The sequence below is a fragment of the Strongylocentrotus purpuratus genome, unplaced genomic scaffold (assembly GCF_000002235.5).
Source record: "Strongylocentrotus purpuratus isolate Spur 01 unplaced genomic scaffold, Spur_5.0 spur5_scaffold_7, whole genome shotgun sequence".
Lineage (NCBI taxonomy): Eukaryota > Metazoa > Echinodermata > Echinoidea > Camarodonta > Strongylocentrotidae > Strongylocentrotus > Strongylocentrotus purpuratus.
The window spans coordinates 10,807,519-10,821,411 of record NW_022145613.1 but is presented as its reverse complement, the minus strand read 5'-3'; the positions used below and the strand labels follow the sequence as shown (position 1 = coordinate 10,821,411).

The window sequence follows — 13,893 nt, the reverse complement described above, 5'->3', positions numbered from 1 at the left end:
TGGTTGGGAGAATTTAATGTTAATCACTGTCAGAGGGTGTTGCACAATGACGCCTTCATGATAATTTGCTCAGATTTTTTTTGCCTGTTAGAGGGTAAGTACTGTTGAAGGAATATGAAAAGTAACATTTCATACAAAAATTACACAGTTTTTTCATCAACCTTCTACAATGTTACTGAGTCACTTTAAATGAAACTGCAAAAATGGGGCAAAGTGTATGTTAAGTTGTTGTGTATGAGTAATGATCCTACTATATAGGTATCACCTGTTTATTTGTTTATGGCCTTGTGAATCTTAGCAGAGGATTCACTCTATTGACATTTAGTCAGGGTTACATGTATATTTCATCAAATATTGAGGGTTCTAAGGTTTAAGGCCTAAGGGCTAGTCACATATGACAAATAACGATAATTTGTCAACCATAGAATTGGTCTGTTAAGGAAATGTATTGGATCTGAGAAACTTGTCCTGAATACTCATGAGCATTAATCATTCAAAAGAATATTCTGAATTTATTGTTACCTAATCATTCTCAATTTGTCGAGATGTGACACGCTCTTTTGATACCATAATCCGGTCTGGTTGTGCTTTACCCTATAAAAAAGTACCCGGTAGCTGACATTTTGAATACGTGTCTCGTGCTGGGTCCAGTGATGAAGTTGGAATTCAATAAGTATTAGTAAATGATCTCCAAGTGATTACTGCCAGAGATCTTATCCTGCAATCATATGAGTGAAAATATTTTGAAGCATCATTTGCATGGATATGTTAGGAACATCAGTCTACTTTTCGGTGCCGTACAAGTAAGTGGTTGATGGTGGTGGTTGATAGTGGTTATTTTACCTGACTGCTAAGAAAGCATAAATGCTTGTAAGTAAGCAATCAGACAGCCGGCGGCTTTAGGTCCTCCTCGAGGGACCTGGTAATAAGGATTAATGCCTTACCAAAGGGCACTAGCGCATCGACTTGGTTTCGAACCCGGGTCACTGGATTTCGAGACCACTGCTCTACCGACTGAGCTATCGCGCCTCCTCTTAAAAGTTTAGAATCCATGGATTGTTCTTTTTACAGCAAAACCTCAAGGATGTGACTAACCCTATAACCGATGATTGGTTGGGGGTCGATTGTAGGCTGATCAGGTGAAATAGGATAATAAATCCTGATTCCTGATCAATAGAAATAATCGAAAATAATCGGTAGGAAAAAAAGAAGAAAAAAAATAGCTGAAAATTTTCAAATTTCGGGCAATCAAATACACACAAAAAAGTGCATGGCTATGATTTATTTTGTCATTTGGAGTTGTTGAAGACCATGTTTGTTGATATTATATGTAAGTGTCTTTTCATAACTTTTAAATTAATAATACGAGTCTAAGAGAAGAGGTAAAACATGCGAGCCGCCATTTTGTATTTTAATGTGCACACATCTTTTTTTCCATTTGTCATTACCGTATAATACTGGTAGTTTACTCTTTAAAAATAGAAGCCATGGTTATTTTCTCTGCAATTATTTTTGAAATTCTAGGGAATCATATCGCCTAGGCTTTAGTTTGCATTTTCCTTTATTTTGATCAGACAAATGTGTTTATGTCCATTTTTGTAAATTATGTAAATAATGACTTTACTAAAATCATTAAAATGTTGAATTATAAACATATGATTTTTCTTTTCCTTACATCCCTTTTTTGTCGGCAAATAAGTTATGAAATGTATATCATATGAAAATAAAGGGTATTATTTTTATCAACATGTTTTTCTCACTGAGGTAGAATTTGAGTAATCTACCCGCTGTCAATTTATTTGTTGACATTTCATGCGGAAAATTGTATGTCCAGGCTTTGTTCTGGAAATCTCACAGCGCCTTGGGTTTGTAGAGGGGTTACAAAATTAGATTTCAGTTGATTTATTTAGAGCGTTCTATAATTCTATTGCTTCGCCAATTCTCTAGGCATTAGATCTAGCCATCTCGGTGTGCGAGAAACACTGCTTTGATTCTTAGCCTGTTGCTAAGCAACCAACCACTCGAAGGATGCGGGGCATGCATCTTGAACTCTTGATTGTCTTCATTCCAATTGACATCCAATTCTAAAGTGGATGGTGTTTTGTAACACATACTTTTCATAACATGTACATGTACTGTACATGCAGACTATTGTGTAGTTGTTTACACTTGTAATTTATATCAAAATTATGTCAGTGGAGGCTGGAAAGGCATCAATTGATGCTTGTTCTTTTTTAATTTTTTTAAATTTATTTATTTATTTATGCATGTTTACAATTTCACAATTCATTGAAGTTAACATCACATGAAAAATGAATATAATATAACAAATCATTTTCAATTTTACAATCCATTTGAATTGACTTCACATGAAAAAGAATATACACTGTAACAATGTTTTATCAAAGATAAGTTACAACTAATATACAGTTTGAAGAATGAACACACGAAGGTGATGAAACATAAGCAAATAGAGCTTGAATCATTACAACACCTTTCAAATATATAATATATGACAAATAAAATTCTTAAAGTTTTGTAGTGAACTATTTACACTATTTACAAAGTTAAAACAAGAAAGAAAAAAAAAGGATTTTGTTAAGCCTACATGTACATGTACATGTAGCAACAAAATTATGTTCGATTTCACTTTTGCTGTCTTCATCTTTCTTCAATCTTCATACCTCATGTGAACAAGCTTTCTTGTGTAAATACATGTATATTGTAAAGAATTACTACAATGCAGGGATGCACATCGAGTGTTTCTCCTTTGTATGGTACACATACTCCTTATTAATTCTCGCTACCCCAAATAGCGATTCTGCCGAGATCCGGGGAAAATCCTGAAAACGCGCATTGCATTATGGGATAGCTTTTCGACATTACAGCTTCCTGTGCAGGCGTTCGTGATCACAACCCTCTCTTTCACGGTAGAGTTTAACGGCCTTTTGTGCTAAAGTCACTAATTCTGCCCGAAGCTTTCCATTGCATATTATAATCTGTACAAATTACACTGATTGGCATCGATTTTAGGGTGCGTGAAAACTCTGCACAGCGAACACAGGCGCTAGCGCCAGCGGGATGGGACTCTATACCGGAAGTTGTAGTGACGACCCGAGAGAGTGAAAATTACCTCGTCTCGCGAATTTCGAGATTTTCGTACCTATTTAGGGTAGCGAGAATTGCTTTACTTGCTTTAATTGCATTATAGTGTATAAATGGGTCTGCCTGAGAATGCAGATAACTGGTAGAAAGTACAGGTCTATTTCTTCTACACAATTCCATTGTGTTCTGAATTTTATACTACAATCAAAACGTATGTTTATTGTGAACCACTTGTGGGTCTACCTTTTTTTTTTTAATATTAGACCAATAAATGATAATTGCCCCTTCTAAAAAAAAATTGAGGGTTTACATGTATATATTTAGATTTTAGTTATAACATTTTCCAATCAGTGAAGATAAAGTCTTTTGGTAGTTATGTTCTCTGTGTATTTTTTATTTTATTCATGTTATTTTTTGGGGAAAGATTAATAAAATGCACTATTAAGCTGTATTACAACTAGAAAAGGTGTTTTGAGTAGTGTACTTGTAATGGTATACATTTTAATATCGGTCTTTTGCCCTACAAATGAAAATGTGCCTTAAAATCAATTAAATTTGTTGAAACCTTTTTATCTTTTGAGATAACTTAGTTTAAAAGGGAAATAGAAAATTTAACAATTGATCTTCAATAAAGGAAATACCATCATGTCTAACGGATTAACAAAGGTGCATATATTATGCATTAATTGTATTCTAACATTTTGAGAAAATACATGTAAGCTTAAAAAGGGTTGAACTGTTGAAGAAAAAAACCATCTTTTTCATTTAGCATGTTAAAAGTGAACCGTGCCCACTTAAATTGTAATAGAGAGAGAAGCTATTAATTTGTTATACTATCTGGCAGACACTATCAATATTTATTAAACATTTAAATTAATGTAGTTTTTAAAGGAAGATTTTGTGCGTGTCATCAATCCAGATCAATTTCTTAAAGATCCTAGGAATAGGATCGGCGTGCAGTACATACAGAAGGTGCGACTTTGATTGGACAATATTATCTTAATATTTATATTAATTCCCGTTGTAAATGGTGAAAAGTACCTTTGAGCACATAACTTGCAGAATGACCTTCAACTCAGAGCCACTCAACTTGTTTGTAGTAATGGATAAAACCGTACAGTTTCGTAGGGTATATGGCGTCACACTCTCTTGTTATGCCTTGATAACGATTTTAAATAACCTGCTTTTGCTTTAATAGAGCCCTTTTGTTTAATAGCATGGAATGGCTGAGTGCCGTCTTGGCAAGCGATCAATCACACGTTTTGGCTTGCCTGACATTGTCTGGGCCCAGCTTTCCGTGGCGACAAAGAGTTGTGATGCCTCTATTACTTTGCGTGTTCTATAATGACCTATATTTTGTCTTCATTCTATACACTGTTTCACTTCCTCTCTCACAGATCAACCTGGTTTCGCACTCGCCCTAATCCTTAAAATACTTTGAGACCATTATAATTCTTACCCTGAGTCGTTTTGACAAGGTTATTTCTTTTATTAAACATCCAAAAGAAATCTCCATTCACGGACCATTTATTTTGATGAATTGCAATAAGTTCAGTTTAAAGTGCAGGTCCATAGAAAATCACAAATATGGCAAATAGCATATTACTAGAAACTGGTAAGCTAACAGATGGCCATCTTGCAAGTTTTACATGTAGGTCAACTTATCGGGTGGTTTATAAAAATACAAATAAAACAACCTCCATAGCATCTGGGATATGTGAGAGATTCGCCAGAAAAACAACAATGTTTTAATGACGCCACATTATGAACCAATCCTGCCCAAGCAGACAACATCCCATAAAGAATGAACATAATTGCAATGCTATTATTTCTCAAATTATAAATGTGTTTATAAATGTGATGGAATTTTACACCATTCAAAAAGGGATATGAAAGGGATACATATCTCCTTTCTAATGCGCAGATCTCCTTCCTCACCTTTGTTTCAACCCCACATGCAGCTCATCCTTTTGTATTATTTTCTGTACTGTCGATCTTTCAATTCTTTTGGGGGCATTGTCTACTTTTTGTATTGTGAACGTGTTCTCCTACTCCTATCTTTGTCATGTCAAGCACTCTCTTGTCCCGTTTTCCTTTTTGTAGTTACAAATTTGTTAATTTAATTACTCATTATTCCTTACCATATTTTGAGGGTTCCACAATTGTACAAGCATTGCTGTTTAGTGGACCCCTCTGTTTCCAATATGTACATGTAGTCCTTAATTTATTATACCGGTAATCGATTTGTAATGATATTTTGGAAACAGATATGAAATTGAGATTGAAATTGAAATATAAACATTTCACTGATTAGATATCTGGGGACCTGTTTCACAAAGCCTTTTTTTCAATGACAAATGACAAAAAAATCAGTGACAAATCTGCTGATAATCAATCGGAAGCAAGGATTTCAGTAGCCTATAACAAAAACTGTCATTTGTCACTGATGACAAGTTTTGTGAAATGGGGCCCTGGGCTTATATAAACTTGTTTGTTTAAAAAGAAAAAATGATTTTCCTTATTATTTTTGTTGTTAATATTGTTGTTATGTTGTTTCAGGGGAGTGCATGGTCATTTCACCGGTCAGATACCTTGGGCTTTCTGTGATGAAGTTCTTGCTGCTGACATGTCTAATATTATAGGTAAGATCAGTCTTTTAGCTTCAGGTACATTGAGATTTTTTTTCTTCAGCACTTGTCCGTTGAGCCATTATAATAATCGTTATCAACATCATCTTCATTATCATCATGATTATCTTTGTCATTATCATCATGATTATCATTGTTATTATCATCATCATAAAATATCTTCATCATCCTTTTAATCATCAACCTTGTAATCTTCTTCTTCTTCTTCATCACCAATTCACCATCATCAATTTCAACTTCATAATCATCATCTTGTTAATATAATAATCACAATTGCTTTCAACTACATGTATACATCATCATTATCATCTTCAATATTTGAAAGAAATCTGACAAATAATAAGAAATTTATGCAGTTTTAAAGTTCTAATCAATACAGAATATAGGTGTACATATACATAGGGAATAATTTCAAGTTGGTGGAATCTGTAAATTCACTTTGATGTCGTGGCAAACAACCCTTCCATATGTTCCGACACTCAAATTATTCAATGTCAATTTTTTCAAAACTTATGTTTCAGGAGTATGTTTTCATTTGTAGAGGACCTGTAATAATATGTTATCCATAAATTTGAGTGGTACTTCCACTCTTCAAGGGAGAAGGCACTTAGAGAAGAAACAGAAGTAAATTATATTTTTGTATACGACAAACAGCATAGTCGTCCGTGCTGTCACATAGATATCACAATCCACTGATTAAATCGCCAATTTGAGATTTGCACAGATGTAATGATTTCATTTTTCAAACATTCAGAACTTTTTCAATTAGTCTGATTTATTTAAAACGTTCAATGTTTTAATTTCCTTGATTGTGTGCTTATATGAATAAACTCATGACAAATGTTGGATTGCCTCGTCAATCCTGCAGCTACTAAATTAATGAATTAATGAAAATTATTTTGGTACTAGTGAGTGAATTGTTTCTCTCTTTTAGGTTGTAAGGAAGATGAATTAGCAATCATGAATGGTCTTACTGTCAACTTACATCTATTATTGGTGAGTAATGTTTAACCCTTGTAACGCTTGTTAAGAATGCGCCTATGTTTATCAGTGATTTCATGAATATTTTCAGTATTAGTAGGTGTAAGCAATGGCAGAGCTACAGGGGTAAGAGGGGTACATGCCCCCCCCCCCCATTGAATGGCAATTTTTGTTAAATGAATAAATAACAAGAAATGAATACAACTTTGTTCACGTGGGGGTGTACTAATCTATGATAAGACTGAAGGTAACAGAGTTTATTAGTCAGAGAATCAGTGTATCCTCTGCTTTAGTTTTAAAGAAATCCTTTCATCTGAATTACAAACAATCCAGTCAGCGATGTTATTGAAAGGTTGTGATCTTCTCTGTGAGTTGGAGGTACAAATTTTTTGTGGCACCAAAAACAAGATTCCATTAAATTCAAATGAAATGTATAATTCCCCTTTGTGCCCACATAGAATAATTTAGAAAAGGAGTAGAAATTGATAAATGGTTCTGTTACTGAAACTCATACGTGTATACCGTGTGAGTCAAAAAAAAGTTTACACCTAGAAAATTGCCAATTATTTTAAAAATCATCCATGAATAGTAAATTATTATACATCCTATTAAAGAGTGTTTTATCCTAAATCATTTGGTATCATTTTTGTGTGGTCTTTGTTTCCGCTTGAATGAACAGGAGGCATTGTTTGCGAGAGTGCAAAAATCGACTTGCGCCAAAGTGATGCCTACAGTATTATGTTGGGATTAGCAGAGTGAGAGAATGAATTGAATTTATCAAATGAAATGCATTGCATATGCTTTTTGCAGAAGCAAAGTCACACACATACACATACACACGCACTCACAAATGTTCGTTGATATTTTGTATTCGATATTTGATATGTGTGGCATGATCTATATTTGTTAGGAATGTTATTTGGATCTGCAAAGACTGAATTAATACCCAAATCCCAAATGTTTTATTCAAATATCACATAAGCAACTTTGGCGCAAGTCAATTTTTTGCACTTTTGCAAACAATGCCTCCTGTTCATCCAAGCGTGACCACATACCACATAAAATTATATTAAATGATTCGGGATAAAAGACTCTTTCATAAGGTATACAATAATTTACTGTTCATAGATGATTTTTAAAATAATGAGCAATTTTCTAGGTGTAAACGTTTTTTGACTCACACTGTATAGCTATGAACACTTTTTGTGTAGTATTCGTTGCATCAATATAGCCCCCTCTTGCTAGAAAAACCTTGCATGATCATGTAAAGATAACAGAAAACGATTGATCTGTTTTTTGCTTATCTTTCACAATTCAACTGTAGGCTTATACTAGGTACATAATTAACATGCATTTTTTATGTCAGTTCAGATCAAAGTAAAATTCAGCATCAGAAGCATTCACAGACTTGTCACCTTCAAATTAAGTTTATATGTTTTTGCAAGGCTGAATGCTGTGTAAAGACATCTAGTCTAGTTCTTAGTTTTGCAGGCAAACGGCCATTGTACAGTACATCTTATAAGAACAGTTCAATTTATACCTTTTGATGCTTTGTTCATTTTCTACCTTTTGATGCTTTGTTCATTTGTTTGTTCTTTGTTTAATTATCTTGCAGATGTCATTTTATCAGCCCACGAAGAAAAGACATAAAATTCTCATTGAATCAAAAGCCTTTCCAAGTGATCATGTAAGTTACTGTTTGGGATTGTTAAACAATTACTGAGCAGAATCTTACTTATTGAATATTAAAAATCAACTCAATTCAGTTCTTATCTTTACCAAAATACTGAAATGCGCCATACAACCACAGACTAAAACCATGAAGAAAAATACAAAAGAGTAAAAAGAATTCTAGTGACTGATTTCTTATTTACACTATAACAAGGCTTTTTTTTTAAAGGGATGAGGAGGTTGACATATGATATTCAATAGTCCATACAAAATGCAAATCAGTTGTTGTGGTTGGGTTATATAGCATTTTCCATCGTCGTTGGATGATTTTTTGCCATAGTGGACTGAAGTTCTGCTTTTATACTTTGACCCGGCCTAAAGTTAGTCAGTTTTTATGATTACCGGCCTCAGAGTAAAAAGGAGGGATGGTATGAAGAAAAGCCATTTAAAGGGATCGTATAACAATGTTAAATCTGAGATACACGGCCCTACGTGTTATCAGTGTCTGTGATATGGTGTAATATTGAAGCCCTAAAAAAATTGGCGCTTCAAAATGATCAAGAAGTGCCTCAAAAAAGTAAAAATCTTTGAGTGAACGGTTTTACTATACTCGTTTTCCCCAATAGACTGTAGTGTTATGAAAACCGTCAGGCGAACGGTTTTCAAAATTTGTAGTTCCAATCATAAATATCTTGATAATCAGACCGGCGATCGGCTTGTAAAAGTCATGGGGTTTCTGACTGACCTAAAGGTTTATAATTATATTTGCAGCATGAGCTAAATCCAGAATTTTGTTTCAGAATCTGAGACAAAGTTACCGGATCCCTTTAATGACATGGAGTAATTTATTCATGATTCTTAAACAAGATGAGAAAAGAGAAATCCACTGGCACAAATCTTCTGAAATTGGAGCATTTTGTGTTGTTTTTTTTGCCAACCCAGTATGCGGTGGAGTCTCACATACGTCTCAACGGGTATGATCCAGCAACGAGTCTTATTTGCGTGGAACCAAGAAAAGTAAGTGTTGGTATAGCTTTAGAAATTGAATTGAATGAAGAGCATCAACTACCCTCTTTGAAACTGTATACTTCCGACTGTTGTTCCAAATGTGGTCTCAGATGTTTTTTGTCTTTAGGCCTGTCTTCATCAGCTCGAGATTGCCAAATATCCCGCTATTTGAACTGTCCCGATCGCAAATTATCCAGTTAATTTGCGTTTTCATCAGCCCGAAGTTGTAATTAGTGGGATATTTGGTCGAGATAATCATCCCAAGATTTCTTGGGCTAGTTTGCAAAATATCCCGCTATTTTGACCAACCCGAAGACTCGCACTATGCGCTAACGCTGAGCAAAATATCTTGAGCTCGAGTTTCAAGTTTCAAGGTCAATTCTCAAGCTGATGAAGACGCGATTTGTAACTTCTGGATTATTTCCCTAATCAGAAAAAGTGGGCTATTTGGCAATCTTGAGCTGATGGAGACAGCAAAATATCTAGATCTATAAAATGTTAGGTATTTCTGTGAGCTCATCTACACGTTCGTAATGGCGTTATCACAGTTTTTCCTTCATTATCATTTTGCCTTCGGCGTAGACTAGAAGGGATGAGATTAATTTAGATGACTCCATGCGCAGCGAGAGTTTAACACGGCTTGCAAGATTTTTAACATGGATGTCGATTTTGACCCATAATTTCCTTAAAAGGTACCATTAAACGGATTATTTCAGTCAAGTTAGTAAGTGGAACCAATGTATTATAGCCTAGGCCTAATTTACAATTGGATATGTACGAGGTAAAATGACATTTTGGGGGATTTTGGGGGCATAACAATACGACCTGAAATGGCCGTGGCGTTATCAAGGGAATGTGTATAGGCGGTTTCCGTCTCTAAAGAGAGAGCCGACCCTACCCCAATAAGAGGCTAACGAACGAAAGAGACGGAAAATTCGGTCTATGCCAAGACATGCATCTACATTTGCCACTCTCGATCTAGGTGAGGTAAAATAGATACCTGGCAGGAAGTCATTCTGTAAAATGCTATAAATTGCCATAATAGCAGTAATTCTGAAGCTAGTTCAAAATATATGAGCATCTCTACGAGTTTCAAGTATGAAAGATTTGGGCAATGTACAAGCACTATTAAACTACTATTATTTATTTATTTTTGTATCTTAGGGAGAGTATGATTTAAGAACTGAGGACGTGTTGAGTATGATTGAGAAGGAAGGGGATAGTATAGCGGTCATCTTGCTCGGCGCCCTGCAGTATTATACTGGTCAGCTCTTCAACATGCCGGTCATCACTAAAGCTGGACATACAAAGGTGAGTGAATCGACTAAGATTGGTTTATTATAAAGTAGGACTGGAACTATGGCAGGCCATTCATGCCCCGGGTTGTTCTCACCATTGGTCTCTCAAGGGATGTCAGAAATCTACAGAATTAAATTTTTTGATAGTTTATTGTCATAGAAAGAAATTTGCTTACTTTGTAAACTTAAGTCATATTCAAGACTTGGATTTATACTGAGGTAGGCTTTTTATGCCATTACAAATTCTTGAACTAGATATTAAATTAGAAATTATAATTTTCAGATAATATTTCTTTCCTTCAATAATGAATTATCAAAAAATGTAGATTTGTGAGAGATTTGTACGTCCCTTAAGAGACAAATGCCAGTAAATGGTGAGAGCAAACAGTGGCATGAACGGCCTGCCATCGTTCAAGTCCAACTTAAGTTGATTTTAATCTTTGTGGAACGCTCCCCTGGTATGCTGCTTCTTTATCTTCTACGTGTGAATACAAAGCCAATACAAAGGACCCACGTACCTAGAATTCCCTCGCCAATAAATTGAAATCACGTTCGACACAAGTAAGGCCTTGTTTTTTATTGATGTCATCTTCAAAAAAAGATATGGCATCTCTTTCAAACTGGAAATATTTGCAAATCTAAGGGTGCATTCAAGCGACACTTTTTCACCCTAGAAACGCGGTTTTCAAAGACGTTTAGCTTAAAACACAGGTGCGTTCAAGTGATTTTTTTTTTGTCGGTTGTAAAAATAAAAGTGTTTAAAAACGCAAACATAAAACGCTGAAAAAGATGCGTTTTGTATCGTGATTCTGCAAAATCACGGTCGCTAAAAATCGCTTGGGCTTGAAATGAGCGAGAATCAGCGTAGATGAAAAATTGCTTGAACGCTCTCCCGCATAAACCTTTTTTTTTAACAGTGTTTTGATTTGTGATTCATGTTTGTGATTCTAGCTTTAAAAAATTGCTGGAACGCACCCTTAATCAATCCAGGGTATGAGAAAAACAGGTGCAAGTAATCTCTCTTTTTTTTTTTAATCCTTAAATATTATGCATACCGGGTACTGTCTGCCTGGAGGTAATAATATCTGCTTGGATCTCAAAACAGATGAGAATCTTGTAGGGATGAGAAAAATCTTTTCACTCGTTCCCATAGAACTATTTCATATTGACTTTTTGCAATTATGGGATAGGATTTAAAAATGGGTGGAATATTTTATAAGATTGTCTGTTGGAATCCACATTTTGCATTTTCAATGAACCAAAGAGATTCAGACGAAAGGTCTTATTACCCTCACACATTTTAAATATTACAAAAAGGATTGTATTTGCTCTTCCTCACCCATCTCTGTCCCCCCCCCTACTTTTGCTGTTGTTGTTGTTGCTTATTTTTTACTTGTATCTTCCTCTTTATTTTTTATTTTTTCTCTTTTTCTTACCTTCTCTGTTCCTCATATTATTTTATGGACCTCTCTTTGTACATCTCTTGCATTAAGGTTCTCTTTAATACATGTCTCTGTGGGATTTCCTTTTGCCTAACAACATGTAAAAACTGGTCATTAGCACTTTTTAACGACTGGTCATTAGCATTCTTTTACGACCAGTCAGTCAGTCGTGTAGATCAAACTTTGTAAGTTGTTTCTCAGTTGATTTTCTGTGGGTTTTCCTTTTGCCTATGGCGTAACTGGTCATTATCACTTTCTGATGACCGATCATTAGCATTTTTTATGACCAGCGGGTTAATCGTCTAGGTCAAACTGTGTAAATTGATTCTACAGCAATGAAATATGACATCAGGATAATTCATCAAGTGACAAAGATCTTCATTACCATTTAATAAAAGAAATAAAACACATCTTGTGTTTGGGCTGTATCATGATCCATCCTCGGTACCTTAAAAAGAGTCCAAACCCGTTTTGCAATTGCTTTTGGATGTCTAGATTATCCCAAAGGTACAACTTGTGTGAACAATCCTCACTAATGCCCACGCTGATGTGTATTTTTATTTCATTTTTCTCTGTTTACACAGGGTTGTTATGTCGGCTTTGATCTAGCTCATGCAGTAGGTAATGTCGAGCTCCATCTTCATGACTGGGAGGTAGACTTTGCAGTCTTTTGTACGTACAAGGTAAGTCACTCTTTGCTCTTCAGCAGACTCCATCCTGGGCAACGTTTCACAAAACCGTCATAGGTACAAGTTCGCTGACAGCCCCTTTGAAACGTGTGTAATGTCGGTGAACTTGTTCTTATGACAGTTTCGTGAAGCGATGCCCAGATGATTGTATAGCTCTGCTACATTGCCAGAACAGTCGTAAGTACTAGTTTGCCAGCAGCCCTTTGAAACACATGTTTTTAATTCAACACGTGTTGTCGCCGAACGTGTTCTTATGGCGGTTTCCCATTGAAACAATGCCTAGATGATTGTAAAGCTTTGCTACTTTGTCAGCATTTTTTGCGAAGTTACCAAACAATTACTTACACCTTTTTATGGCAAAAGAAAAGGAACAAAAGAACTACAGAACTGACCAGAATAAAATAACTAATTTCTCCTTTTCTCCCAAGTGCCCTATCCCAGGGGTACTACTTCAAATATGTTATGGATATCATATTATCATAGTCATACATTACTGGAAAAAAAATGGAATTTAGTAATTTTGTGTGTAGGAAAAAACTGGAAAGTTGAGACATTACTGATTTAGCCAATTTGAAGAGCCCACACGTATAGTGAATACAACTTTTTGTACAATTGCATTCAAACTTACACCATTCTACTTTTTTGATTTTTCTGCTTTCCTCTAGAGTAGGTTGCTATGAAGGTTGGATTTTCCCTTTAATATAGTTATTATGTGAAGAGAATTGATGAGCTGATTATACCTATGTTGTAGTTTTAAAGGATTGTACTTGTTGAATATCTCTCTGTTTCAGTATCTGAATTCTGGCGCTGGAAGTCATGGCGGTGCTTTTCTTCATTCTAAACTGGCTCAGTCCATGGAACCCAAGTATGTGTCTTCTTCTTCTTCTTTGTTTGGTATTATAAATGGCTGTTAGTCAAATTTGACCATTGGTGCCAATTTTGTCGCATCTCTTTCTGTGCATAGTGGTAAGGTAGCATAAGGGAACATAATGAAACTGAGGTTTAAAAAAAAATAAAATAAAATGTAGGGGCGCATATTTAAACTGATTTT

At 35.1% G+C, this 13,893-nt stretch overlaps 1 protein-coding gene across 1 annotated transcript in view; it reads left to right on the top strand.

Moving 5' to 3' along the window:
* Window positions 1-13,893, top strand: part of LOC754267 (kynureninase) — a 44,079-nt gene that overhangs the window by 21,171 nt on the left and 9,015 nt on the right. Inside the window, exons 4-10 of the mRNA XM_030973716.1 lie at window positions 5,665-5,747; window positions 6,688-6,749; window positions 8,350-8,421; window positions 9,348-9,422; window positions 10,578-10,724; window positions 12,738-12,836; window positions 13,634-13,707. Of these exons, the coding sequence (XP_030829576.1) occupies window positions 5,665-5,747; window positions 6,688-6,749; window positions 8,350-8,421; window positions 9,348-9,422; window positions 10,578-10,724; window positions 12,738-12,836; window positions 13,634-13,707 (612 nt within the window). The remainder of the gene's footprint in view (window positions 1-5,664; window positions 5,748-6,687; window positions 6,750-8,349; window positions 8,422-9,347; window positions 9,423-10,577; window positions 10,725-12,737; window positions 12,837-13,633; window positions 13,708-13,893) is intronic.